Source organism: Vipera ursinii, assembly GCF_947247035.1.
Source record: "Vipera ursinii genome assembly, chromosome: 1".
Taxonomy (NCBI): domain Eukaryota; kingdom Metazoa; phylum Chordata; class Lepidosauria; order Squamata; family Viperidae; genus Vipera; species Vipera ursinii.
The window spans coordinates 254,286,518-254,299,867 of record NC_139512.1 but is presented as its reverse complement, the minus strand read 5'-3'; the positions used below and the strand labels follow the sequence as shown (position 1 = coordinate 254,299,867).

General features: G+C 41.0%; 1 protein-coding gene across 2 annotated transcripts; it reads right to left on the bottom strand.

Moving 5' to 3' along the window:
* MFSD4B (major facilitator superfamily domain containing 4B) lies at positions 1–13,350 on the bottom strand. 2 transcript variants are annotated; one of them, XM_083367847.1, is made up of 4 exons: positions 12,928–13,350; positions 7,901–8,069; positions 5,446–5,562; positions 1–3,583 (listed from the first exon to the last, which is right to left on the bottom strand). In XM_083367847.1, exons 1-4 carry the CDS (start codon positions 13,234–13,236, stop codon positions 2,364–2,366), a joined length of 1,815 nt encoding a protein of 604 aa, XP_083223973.1. In that variant the 5' UTR covers positions 13,237–13,350; the 3' UTR covers positions 1–2,363. The 2 variants fall into 2 exon arrangements, with proteins under 2 accessions (XP_083223973.1, XP_083223974.1); XM_083367848.1 differs by lacking the exon at positions 12,928–13,350 and adding an exon at positions 9,913–10,875.

Below are 13,350 nucleotides of genomic sequence, written 5' to 3'. Positions count from 1 at the left end.
TACACTCCCTATTTCATTTTTATTACAAAATTATTGTAACATTGGGAACACACAAGAAAAAAAACATATTCAAGCAATAATTGCAATACTTAAGGAAAACATACTGTAGAACAGAACAAAGTATCAAAAGGTACAAGTCAAAGTAATTTCATAGTTTTTTGTACTGTTAACTTCAACATGCACACATCCAAAAAGATGTAATATACATACACTGTCAGGAGCCATGATCTCCCCCAGTGATAGTAAGGGTTACATTCAACAATACGTAAGAAAATGCCCACTCATCGCCCTCAGGTTTTCTTGGTCTCCTTTCCCCACATTTACATCTGCACCCAAAGTGCCGTCAGAATAACTTCGTGTTTATTGGTGCACAGAGAGAAGGCAGATCCCAAACACTCAAAATTGTCTACTCCACATGTAAATTACTATTCAGTAACTTCAGTCAGCCCACTACGAAAGCTTCTGCAGTAGTTGTAGTTAAATTATCTAGTAAGAATAAGAATCATTAAAATGATCCTCATCATCACAACTCAGTCTCTATTTACAGTAGTATAGAAATACTAACAATGAATTTTAATCATACCTGGTGTTCATTTTACACTTACAAGCATCTAATCCTGGCAGTTAAATTATTATCAGTGAATATATTTTCATCAAGAGTTTTTAACAAATGATCAAAATTTCAACATTATTTGTCCAATGCTAGCCACAATAAGGCTTTCTCGTACTGGTACTGTAAAAATAACTAGCGTTGATTTTTCTTTTCACACAGATAATATTTAATAATTAAGAAAGTCACTTTTTCAGTTAACCTCCCCAGCTTGATTATGTCTAAATGTTATGGTTCTAAATTCCTATAATCTTTGTCCAACACAAAGATCCTGCTGACTAGGAATTATGAATGCTGCATTCAAACACATCCAGAAGGCACAAATTGGGAAAGGTGTCTTCAGTGCACATCACCAACTCTTGACAGATTTAGAATTTTCAAATATAGTTGTGTCCACTATATCTGAACAATTTGCTGAAAGTTAATTTTTTAAAGATACCATCCGATTTTGCCAATTTATACTAGAACATTTATAATAGAACATCTCTGAGGGGCAGTTTCTTAGTTTTTAATTTTAAAATTGAATTATCCAAGAAGTTACATGAATGTATCAAGTACCATAGTATCATGCTATTTAAACATAAGGTCACTTTATAGTGCAGCTGGGATGAGAACAAACACACCATTTTATTTTAAAGGATAATCCGTACTTGAAAATGCAGGTAGAGAAAAACAACCCTCTTTGCATTTTGAAATTGATCAAATTTCTGAGGCACAGATTCACCTTCCTTACCCCTTAAAGTCTTCAATGGACTACAACATATATTTTAGAAAACCCAAAATGCCATGGGATTCCTGTTGGAATTGCAGGTGACTGTTCTCTGCTTTTAAAGCATAACCTGAGATTATAGTTCATCACTGCTAAACTCGATGAGCAATCTTAACCTCCAGTTTATTCAATCCACAGGGTTACTATAACTATTATATCAGTATAAACTCAAATACTTTTCAGCAAGTATTTCCGTTATACAAAGTGCTTCTGAGCAAAATTTTAAAATATGCATTTGCTAATTTAACCATGACTGTGGTCATGTACTTATTTTTTTTTTAAAAAAATCATTCGTTAACTAGGATAGAATATATTTAGGATTCAATCTAAACGCATGGAACTGTTGAGTTAGAAACGCAGAGGTCTTCAAGGATTGATTTTCCAGATTTATCTTGTTTCCAGAGATGACATCAATGAATTGAAGATTCTTAAATCTTCAGCCCCTTCAGGTACAGTACATAGTTTATAAACATCATTTTATAAGCCAATGATGAGTAGGACTCCCCAACCCCCAGTCCCCGACCTTGGCCTAGGTCGTGGCCCATTGGTAACCAGGCCACACAAGCAGTGAGTGAGTGTGCACATGCATGCACAAAGCTGCATTTGTGGAAGTGGCACACACACACACACACACACACACACACACACGAAACCCTCCCCTCTCTCCACCTGACACCCCCACTGGTGCGCCAAGCTGGAAAGGTTGGGGGAACTGCTGGAGAACACATAAATTTTGTTTATTCAAATTACAGCTTTCACTTTCCTGAAAAAATATTAAATTTAGGAAACATACTTTGTCTTTCAGTCACTCTCATGGTTAAATAAAGGGGTTCCATTCCTCTTTAGAAGTTACCACTTCCCTCATACTTTAAAATAAAAAGGACTTGCTTAGAATTCAGCAAACCTCCCACCAATATTGAAATAATATATGACCTTAGGGTTGAAATTCTGATCTCAATTTTTTTTCCACTAAAGTAAGACAGCTTAATCATTCTTATTTGAACTCTTCTGTTTTTGGGATCTGATGACAAGTACAGGAGAAGAATTAAATGACAAATTCTCTGAAGGAGTCTGGCTGGAGATGGCGGTAGTAAATTCTCCTTGAATCTTCTTAGAGGTCTCTATGACAGAGTTCTTTAGTGTGTCATTCATCTCAATTATTTCAAAGTCTACTTCATTCCATTCTCTGATTTCATTATCCTCATCATCGTCTTCAGGATAAGTGTTGGACAATAAAGCTTCTTGAACTTCCCTGTCTCCAGCATCTTTCAATTTAGCATCATCGGGAGATGTCGCTAATTTATACATCACAGGGAACAGTACTGCTGTCATGACAGCGGCTCCCAACGAAGTGTACATGAGCACTGGGAGAGTGGGAAAATATCCTTGAAGGAAGCCAACCGCCCCAGGAATACACATTTCTCCTAGAGCTGCACCCATTACAAACATTGCTGCAGATTTCCCTTGAACAGTGGTGTACTGCTCTAGCCAAGAAATGCCACTGGGAAAGATAGTAGCCATTGAGGCACCATAGACTGCGGAACCAACCCACAGAGCAACTGAGTGTACACTGAAGAGGACCAGGAAGAGTGACGACACAGTAGAGCCCACGATACTTATCAGGATCATAGATCCAGGATAAGAGCAGGTAGCAAAGCAGATTGCCAATCCTCTGCAAGCTGCAAAGGTTCCCCAAAAGACAGCGTTCAACCCTGCTGCTTCTGTTTCTTTCATATGGGCATAGGTTTTTGCATAAGTAAAGATGTAGGAGCCGTAGGTGACCTCTGCTCCAACATACCAAAAAAAAAACACAGAAAGAAGTAGTACAAGAGCGTGGTGATATTTTGCTATTTGGTATTTCTGCACAGAAAGTTTTGTTCTACCACGAGCAGGACTGCTCCTCAAATATAAAGCAAAGAAAAACAATGCAACAAGTAAGAGGTAAGTGCCAATCACAGCATAAGACCACACAAAATTCCAGTTCCAATGAAGCTTTGGCAACAACGTAGCACCAGGAGAATTCATAGCTGACTGGTTATCAATACTGCTACCCAGATGTATCTGCAATTCAAGAGCAGAACCACCCAGTGCCATCTTCGCCAGGATGGGAGCTACAAAAGCGCCAAGGGCAAAACTGAAATGCAAGGCCTGTAAGTGTGGACCAGCTTCTGCTTGCCACGTGTCCAAAGCCAGAACATTCCCACCTGAAAGATAAAGATTCAGGGTCAAATTTTCACATGAAAAAGTTTCATAGAGTTACGTGACATCTTCACCTAACACATGCCGTTCCCTTCCTATTCCAACTTGCATCTTTTCAAGGTAGGTACTACACTTTTGCAATTTTGTCTTCACCAAAGCAATCTTCTGCCTCGCTGTCTTGTTTCTTTATCATTACAGGTCATTCCCGTTTTCAACTTTGTGAAATGACCACAAAGTCAGCAGAGGAGAGGGAGTCCTGTGATCCTCCAGATGTTGCTGGACTCCTTTCCCAACAGGCCAAATTAATGTGGACAGGAGTAATATGAACTGGAATCTCTAACTGGCTGAGGAATTGTGGGAGTTGAATTCCATAAGCCTTAAAGTTGCCAAGGTTGAGGACCCCTGCTCTAGAGGCCAAGGCTGCCTATTATTAGTACCAGACTAGGGAGGTCCAAACTCAACTCTATCCTCAGACATGGAAGTTCAGTGGCTGAATTGGGACTAGTTATTCTTTCATAGTCCAGCCTAGTTTCCAGGACTGCTGTGGAGAAAAACTGAAGGAGGAAGCTGCTAGAAGAAAAGCAGAATATAAATCTAACCAAAAGTAATAAAATAAGTTCCAAGAATACTGCCATTCATCTGATACTCTATTCTTACAGAAGGGCCATCTCTTCTATATGCTCTCTTCATCTTTTGATTTCTTTAAATTACGTTTTCTTATGGCTACACTTTCCTATATGTTATATTTCAATGAAGCCCAACTTAGGAAGTAGCCATTTGAACTGCTCTTACAGTTCAAGAAATTATTTCCAACTTTCAGTTGGAATTTTCCTTGTTGTAACTTTAATACAGTATTCTATATCCTGCACTCTGGAACGCTAGAAAGCAGACCTTGATCTTCCAATTATTTTACTCTTCCAGTATTTGAAAAGTATTATCATATTCTCCTTCAGTCTTCTGAAGGATAAACATTCTTAATTTCTTCAAACTATCCCTAAATGTATTTGTTTCTCTAAAACTTTAAATATGGTGTTCAGAATTGAACACAATACACAAACTAAAGGTTGTATGATTAAAGCGGAACTATTACTTTCTATGATTTCTAAGCTATACTTCTGTTCAATACCCACTTAGAGGCTTAGCAGGATCAGACCAACTTAAGACTACCAGAGAATTATAGGGCTGCATATTATTTGGCAAGCCAACTCCATGCTATTGTTAAGAAAACCGCATGAACCGTATCTATTAGTCTTACTCTTTTAAACAATCTTTTGGTTTTCTCCCTTGCTCTCTCACTCAGTCCTACTCTGAGTCACTTTTCCATGTCTTTATAGTATTTCTCTTGATCCCCTCAGCAAAAACAACGATCTCCTGTAACCATTGCCAGAACATTACTGAAGTAGTTAAAGCACCTATGTGAAGAAATTTTTCCACATACAAATCAACTTTCTTAGGACTATCCCAAAGATGCTTTTTTTCACAAGGCAACTGGACTTTCCTGGGGGGTTTTTGAAGACGTTTTGGTTCTCATCCAAGAAGCTTCTTCAGCTCTGTCTTAGGACTCTTCAGCTCTATCTTAGGACTAAAGTACATACAGTTCTCAGTCTCTGAATTTTTACCAACACCACCCCCAAAAAATAGCATGCAAATGGGAAAAGGCAAATATAACCAAGTGGTGAAATTTAGTTTGGCCTTTAGTCAAGTAAGGAAATTTGCAGGTTCAAATGTTGTATGCACACGATACACACTTAGCAATGTATTAGGAACATATAATTTATTATAAAGGAATGTAGCATAGTTCTACTGAACGATCTCAACATGATGGAAGGGGAAAAAAGACCATATGTGTAGTAAGTTTTTTTTTTACCTGTATCCAGAATTCCCATTGCAAAACCAATGACGGACATCGCGGTTGTTAACAAGATGGCTTTCTTACACCATGGAATAGCATACAGACCTACTGTTGTACCCAGCATAGATAAGCCTATAAACATAAATAATTAAAAAAATTCAAATAGAACATTTTAAGAATTAAAATTGCTCGTGTTTTATTTTAAATCCACTAAATTCAAAGCCAGTATAATTTTGATTTGTATTTACAATTATTACTAAATCATGGAGAAATGTAGCTTATTAATGCAGCAGTCTTATATCAAATGAAGTCATGTTTTAGGCTGCGGTCATCAGCATTTATAATTTGGAATAATGCTACTGATCTTTATGGGGCTTTCTTCCTAATAGTATATTTTGGATTTAGGTTCAAGAAGGTTGCTCAAAGGTTAGAAAATATTGCTTCAATAGTTTAGAAATAATGCAGCATAGAAAACAATTTGCTTCAATCAATTTAAAATTGCTTATCATCCTTCCCCAAACCTTGACTTTTGCAGAATTCTGAAGAGTTTATTTGTATGCTGTCCATTCCTGAAGCGTCAAGTGACTAACAATCACAAACTTCATACAACAACACCTCCAACAATTACACAAATAAATCCACCCCAAATGAATTTAAAAAAAGAGATGAAGGAAAGCATATGAAGTCACATGACCACCACTACATCCAAATTCATAACATTCTGGGCTACATGGAAAAGCCGAGTTTTCTCTGCTCTCTAAAACCCAGGAGAGAAGGGGCTCACTATATCCAAGGCATAAAAACATCAACTGCAAATGCCCGTTTCCTAGGAGCCTTCAGGTGTCATTCTTGAACAGATGAGACCTGGCCAGAAATTACTTTATTTCATCTGACTGGATGGGCAGATGAACATGGAGAAGGTGGTCCCTCAGATAACTGAGTCTGGAGCCATAAGACTTTAAAGGTGACAATAAGCGCCTTCAATGGCATTCAGAAGCCAGTTGGCAACCAATGGAACATCCAAAGCAATGGGGTCACCCATGTATAATGGAAAATACTCATCCTTGACCAGCCTGTCATGTTTTAGGCTAGCTGTCACTTCCAAATGCTTTTCAAGGGCAGTCCCATGTACAGTCTGCTACAGTAATTGAAATAGGAGGTAAGCAAGGCTCCCTGACTCAGGAATGGTGCACAAAATGGAGCTCTGAAAAAGCCAGTTCCAAATACAACTGAAAGTCTGTAGACTGCAAAAGGAAATCTTACATAAAAAATAGGAAGGCAGTCTCATATAGCAATGCCAGTAAACTTGCACAACAGTTCAGTGGTATCTCTATGTGATACATCTTTATATATTTAAAAGTCCTTTGTTAATAAAGAATTGTGACTCTGAAACCAAGGCAAAAGGATTGAGAACACTTGAGTAAATGAGAAAAAAAGAACTTGAAACAATGTTCTAAATAACTAATGCAAATAAGGAAGCAATCTATAAAAATGCACTTCCTTGACCATGTTAAAGAGGGAATGACTCACCTTTTTTAGTAGACGGCATTGCTGAACAGAAAGTATCAATATATTTCAGTTCTCTATGCTCCTTATTTTGATATAAATTGCTTTTGAATGACATCCTAAAGTCATTGGCCTAAGACAGGGGTCCCCAACCCCCGGTCCATGGACCAGTGACCGGGCTGTGGCATGCCAGCAACCGGGCTGCACAAACAACCAAAGCCCCATCTGCGAGATGCAGGCAACACGCAAAACCACACACCCTCCGGTCCGCGGAAAAACCTCTCTTCACGGAACCGGTCCCTGGTGCCCAAAAGGTTGTGGACCTCTGGCCTAAGACTATAAGAATCCAGTCCTGATACTTTTCCAAAGAATACAGCATATTACAAATGATGCACTCATCCTGTTTTTGTTGAGGGTTTCCACTGCAGAAAGTTGGATGCAGTAGAGACATTTGATTAAATACAGCTAAAAGCCAGAGTAAAAATAGTCTGATTTATTGCTTAGTAAGACAGCAATCAGAATATTAAGTTCTGAGCATTACATTTCAGGAAGAGCACCAACTAGGGCACAATCAGAAGAAAACCAAGAGCTTGTAAGGAGAAATTTAAGAGGTGATAGAATCTACTCTTCTGGAGTTTGCTCCAGATAGCTGAACTACATGATTCCAAGGTCCCCTCTAATATTTTTGTTCATCCCTGTAATGGACACACATGTAGATGAAGTTAGAAAACTTCAGGAAGAGGTTAAAAGAAAAGAGCTGATGCAATTACTGTCCCATTTCTGATCCACTAAGTAGAAGGATTTTCAACTTTGTATATTGCTTTTTATCTAATTCTCATTATTGTATAATACAGTAGTATATCCGCAAACACAAGTATTACTCTCTTAGGGATAGATATGCAACATCTCTTCTACTAAAAGGACAACAATCTATATTATTCATATTCACTTTTTTTCCACTTACCCAAAAGAAACTTGGAGTTCATGCAGTCAAAAAGTATTCCACCAATTAGAGAACCACCAAAGTATCCCATTGAACGGCCTACGAAGATATATGAAATTTGACTGACATTTTTGTTCACATTTGCAGCCAAGTCTTGAAATGTAGGTCCTAGAATAGCAATAGCCATCCCCTAGAAAGAAATAAAATCAATAGGAAATAAAAAATAGCTGTTCTTAATAAAGCTTTGCAAAATTGTTCAAATAATTCAATAGTTAATTTACAACCTTTAGAATCCTCAACATGCTTATTTGGAAATAAGGCTGACTGAAGTTAATGGACTACATCTACCCTCCCTGTTCTGTGCAGATACCATAGAATAACACAATTACCAACAGGGTGTTTCTATGAAGCCTACAAAACAAGGCCTGGCAGCAGAACTAGTTCCATTTGTTGCTCCCTCCAACTTATATTGCTTAGGGTTTCTTTTCTTTTTTGGTGTCTTTAAGTCAATCTTGACTCCTGGGAACTGCCTAAACAACTCTCTGCAGTATCCTTGGCAAGGTTTTTCAGAAGTGGTTTGCCGCTGTTTGCCATTGTCTCCTACCTAGGGCTGAGAGAGGGTGACTGGCTCAAGATCTCGCAACTGACTTTATGCCTCAAATGGAAATAGAATTCACAGTCACCTGGTTTCTAGCCTGATGCCTTAATCACTTCACCAAACAGCTTGTCCCATTGTTCTTTTAGAGCAGGGCTTTTCAACCTTTTTACAGATTGTATCACTTTTAGGATATGGCAATATTTGAGTACCACCTAGCAAGGTGTCAAAAACTTGGAAGACCCCCCCAAAAAAAGGAAAAAAGTGATCAAGTACAGGTAGTCCTCGACTAACAACAATTTGCTTAGTGACTTGTTTAAAGTTACAATGGCCCTGAAGTGACTTATGACCATTTTTCACACTTATGACTGTTGCAGTATCCTCAGGGTCACAAGATTTATATTTGGATGCTTGGCACTTGATTCATATTATGATACTCACAGTGTCCCAGGGTCAGGTGATCCCCTTTTGCAACCTTTTGACAAGCAAAGTCAATGGCAGGGCTGCTGGTGGACAAGTGCTAAGGCGGGACTTCCTTCAGACCCTCCCTCCCTTTCATTCCAATCTCCCTCCCTCCTCTGTTCCTTCCTGTTTCCCTCCCTCACTCCTTCTCTGCCTCCCTCTTATTTCCATCTCCTTTCTTCTGAAGGAAGAATTTGGGAAAAAAAACATATTTTCCCTCTTCCATATTTTTATCAAACAAGGAAAAGCTTCCAGAGACAGAAAAGACAAGCTGCTGAGGGAACTAGCTTAAAAAGGCACATTCCCCTTTAAGAATTAGCTATTGTCTAGAAAGGAAAGTTAAGGAGCCGGCTGCAGGCTAAGGCAGCCTCCCCAAATAGCTCCATTCATAAGTAAATGAATGCTACAGGCAAAATCCATTCAGGACAAAAAATACTTCAAAATCCCTTGCAGCAAAACTTACAGCTAACAATAGAAGAGCAATAGAATTAGAACCCAAAATCCAACATGGGACATCAGCCATCAGACACAATAGAAATTGCCAAACGCTCCCTTAAGAACACAAAGCCCACATTGCACAAATCCTAGAACTTCAAAGTCACAAAACCACCTAAGTATCCTTCCACCCTCCCAGTTTGTTGTTCAGCTGATCCAGAACCAAAGTGCTGAAATGGGAACTTTGCTTCTGCCAATAAACATCTCCTCTCACCTTAAGGTAAAAGGTAAAGGTTCCCCTGCACATGTGTGATAGTCGTTTCCGACTCTAGGGGCCAGTGCTCATCTCCGTTTCAAAGCCGAAAAGCCAGCGCTTGTCCAAGGATGTCTCCGTGGTCATGTGGCCAGCATGACTAGACGTCAAAGGCGCACAGAACGCTGTTACCTTTCCACCATAGTGGTCCCTATTTTTCTACTTGCATTTTTACGTGCTTTCGAACTGCTAGGTTGGCAGGAGCTGGGATGCGTAACAGGCGCTCACTCTGCTACGTGGCACTCAGGATTCGACCCGCCAAACTGCCGACTTTCTGATCGACAGGCTCAGCGTCCTAACCCACTAAGCCACCGCGTCCCCTCTCCTCTCGCTACCTCTCGCCTATTTCAAACAGCTGTGCTTCAGGGTTTTTTTTCTTTTCTCTTAAAGGTGTAGCCTCCCTGCTGGAAAGCAAGCCCCCGGCTTTTTCTTCCAACTCTTCCTTTCCATTTCCCTCCTGCTCTCTGCCTCCCTCTTTCTCATTGCCATGTCCTCCCTCCCTCCCTACATGCCTCTCCTCTAGCCGATGCTGCCTTTCTTCATTCCTCGTGGAGGGCAACCCCCTCCCCCACTGCATTTCTTGCCTGTTTGTCGCTGCCACCTGTGTGCGCGCCCAGCATAGATGGCTGCCAAAGAAGTTGTAGATCAGCTCCCGGCCGACCTATTTGATTTCCTCTCCTCTCTCTCCCCTTCTCCTTTTCCCGTTGGTGCAGCTCCAGCTGACTCCTCTTCCCAAGGCTCTCCCTCTCCTGCCCAAACTGCCTCTTTTTATAGCCTCTCCTGTCTCTGCCCCCCTCCTCATTTCTCTTCCGGAGGATGAGGCGGTAGAGCCAATCCTGGGGCCTTTGCCTCGCTATCTCGACTAGAGACCATAATAACCCTATTTAGGTGTCACAGAAAAAGTTCCAAGAACTCATCACGCAAACCACCTGGATAAGGCCAAAGTTGCAACTGCTGACATCTTATTAGAAGAAGCATCTATGCTTACAAGAATAGTTGTATTGGAGTGGAGTTTGTGTGCTTATGCATCAGGTCGCTCACACACTCAAATTCTGCACCATACCAGGTGAAATCTCCCATGAAGATTTCCCAGAATAGAGAAAATTCTGCAGGATCCTGGACACATATATCTGCCTTCATTCATGGGAGAAATTTCTTTCTCAGAAATTCTTAGACCTGCTCTAAGAGGTTTCTTTCTCAAATCATCAACTATCAAATTGTATCAGGAGGGGTTCTACACAATAGGCCTCAAGGACATCTTTTGAAAACAGATGTGTCAATATGAAAATACAAATACCCAGGCACTCCAGAGATCTCTGGCCAATTTGTCTATATCATCTAATATCCATCTATATCTAACATCTCTAACATCTCCATAAGGAATTATTCCTGTAACATCCAAGGGCAATGAAGCCCTATCCAAAATAAATTTACCATTACTAATCAAATTTTATTATGGTCATTCACCAGCACCACACTCCAAAAAGTTCTGCTATCAGAAACTTCGTCTACCTAAGCTAAGCTTCAGTTAATTGACTTTTATTTTGTCTTCTATTGATATGTAAATTCATGTTTGTTACATTTTTTATATCTCACTAATAAAAAAGGAGCCAAATAACATTCCTCCATCTACAGTATCTGAGTCCAAGCCTTTTTGTTAATCTCATCTAGTGGTATCATGAAGAACATGACCTACTCATTAACAAAAGGAAGTATTTTATTTATTCTTCAGCAGGGAAACTAAAATGCTGGTTCGAAGTCAGGGTTACCCAGCTTCAAGATGACCACAGCGTTTACAAAGTGCTTTTGAGCCAGATACTGTCTCTCATCCCAACCTAGATGATTGTTGCAAAAATGAAACCAGAAAACCTGCCAGGCAGGCCATTTTAAATTTCCAAAACAAGAGTGGGATGTAAACATTCAGCGTCATGTAGTGGTTGTGATCATCAGCATTATACTGAGTGTATTGTACAGGTAGTCCTCAACTTACCAGAGTTCATTTAGTGACCATTCAAAGTTACATCGCTGAAAAAATGACTTATGACCATTTTTCACACTTATGTCCGTTGCAGCATTCCCCATGTTCATGTGATCAAAATTCAGATGCTTGGCAACTGGCTCCTATTTATGACGGTTGCAGTGTCCCGGGGTCACGCCTATCGCCTTTTGTGACCTTCTGACAAGCAAAGTCAACGAGGAAGCCAGATTCACTTGACAACTGTGTTACTAACTTAACAATGCAGTGATTCTCTTTAACAAATGTGGCAAGAAAAGTCATAAAATGTGTGTCGACTGGCGGCCCCCAGGGGGAGGGCGTTCTCTGTGGGCGCAGCAGACCTGTGGAACCGTTTACCGGTGGAGCTCCAGATGGCTCCCGACCTTCGCTCCTCTTCCGACGTGACCTAAAAACATATTTATTTGAACAAGCCGGCCTGGTCTGATGGGTTTAGGGGTATTTTAATGTTATTGTATTAATTGTATTGAATTGGGCTGTAATATTTAATATTTTTTAATTTTTTGTATGTTGTATTTTATTGTATTGCCCTGTACACCGCCCTGACTCCTTCGGGAGAAGGGCGGTATAGAAATTAAATTATTATTATTATTATTATTATTATTATTATTATTATTATTATTATTATTATTATTATTATTATTATTATTATTATTAGGGTTTTAACTGGGGTTTTACATGTTGCAGGGACTTAGTTTAATCTTTTTTAAATTGGTCTTAATTTTTGTATTAATGTTTTAAAAATTATACCCTGTAAACCGCCCTGAGTCCTTCGGGAAAGGGCAGTATATAAATTCAATAAAATAAAATAAAAATAAAATAAAATGGCAAAGCAAAGCTCCCTTAACAAATTTCTCCCTTAGCAACATAGATTTTGGGCTCAAGTGCGGTCGTACCTCGAGGACTCCCTGTATGTTAGGCTTGAAGACCAAGGCCGAGGGTCTGCATTTGTTCATAGCGCAGCAGGACCATGTTTTCTCCTTAGGGAAGACAGAGAGCCCCGGGCAGAACCACTCGGTCTGGGCTGGCGTGTCTGCCGACTGCCGCTCTTCCAAGGGCGCGAGAGGGCAGCGCCCACCCCGGACTTCTTTCCCTCCCGGGAAGCTGCGGGCCCGGCCAGAAGGGCAGGGAGCCCGCGGGGCAGCGGGTGGTCGAAAGACGAAGCCGGCTGCCACCCTGCGCCATGCCCGGCTGGCTCGCCCGCCTGACTTACTTCCTCGCCTCCTTACCAGGCCCAGGAAAGCGGCGCAAAGAGCAGCCGAAATGCACCACTTCGAGGCTCGCCGGGAAGCCGCCGCCGCCGCCTGCTGCTTTCCCGCGCCGAGGCCACCTCCTGCCCGGCTTCTTCGACCGCTGCCATCTGCCACCTTTACAGGCGGCTGAAGGGCAAGCCGCGCCGAGCTTCCGGGTGGTTCCTTCCAAGGCGACTCTCCGGCGGCCGCTCTCTCCGCAGCGGCGTCCCCGAGGGCTCCCGCTTCTGGCGCTCCCTCTTCTTCCAGCCGGGCAAAGCGGACCTGCTTCTTCACACCCCCCGCCATGTCTACAGCCGAGGGCCGCCGAGGCAGAGCCGGGCAGGCGACACGGAACCGACTAATCCCGGAGCCGGCGGCATCTTGGCAGGCCGAGAAGTGCCTCTCCTTGAAAACCACAAC

Bases quoted from the DNA above. Each gene is read 5' to 3' on its own strand.
- MFSD4B (XM_083367847.1), bottom strand. From the start codon at position 13,236: ATGGCGGGGGGTGTGAAGAAGCAGGTCCGCTTTGCCCGGCTGGAAGAA. The intron at 8,070-12,927 runs GTAAGGAGGCGA...ATTTCTTTCTAG, and splicing joins GCGCCGCTTTCCTGGGCCTG to GGGATGGCTATTGCTATTCT. The intron at 3,584-5,445 runs GTAAAAAAAAAA...TTTATCTTTCAG, and splicing joins AATGGGAATTCTGGATACAG to GTGGGAATGTTCTGGCTTTG.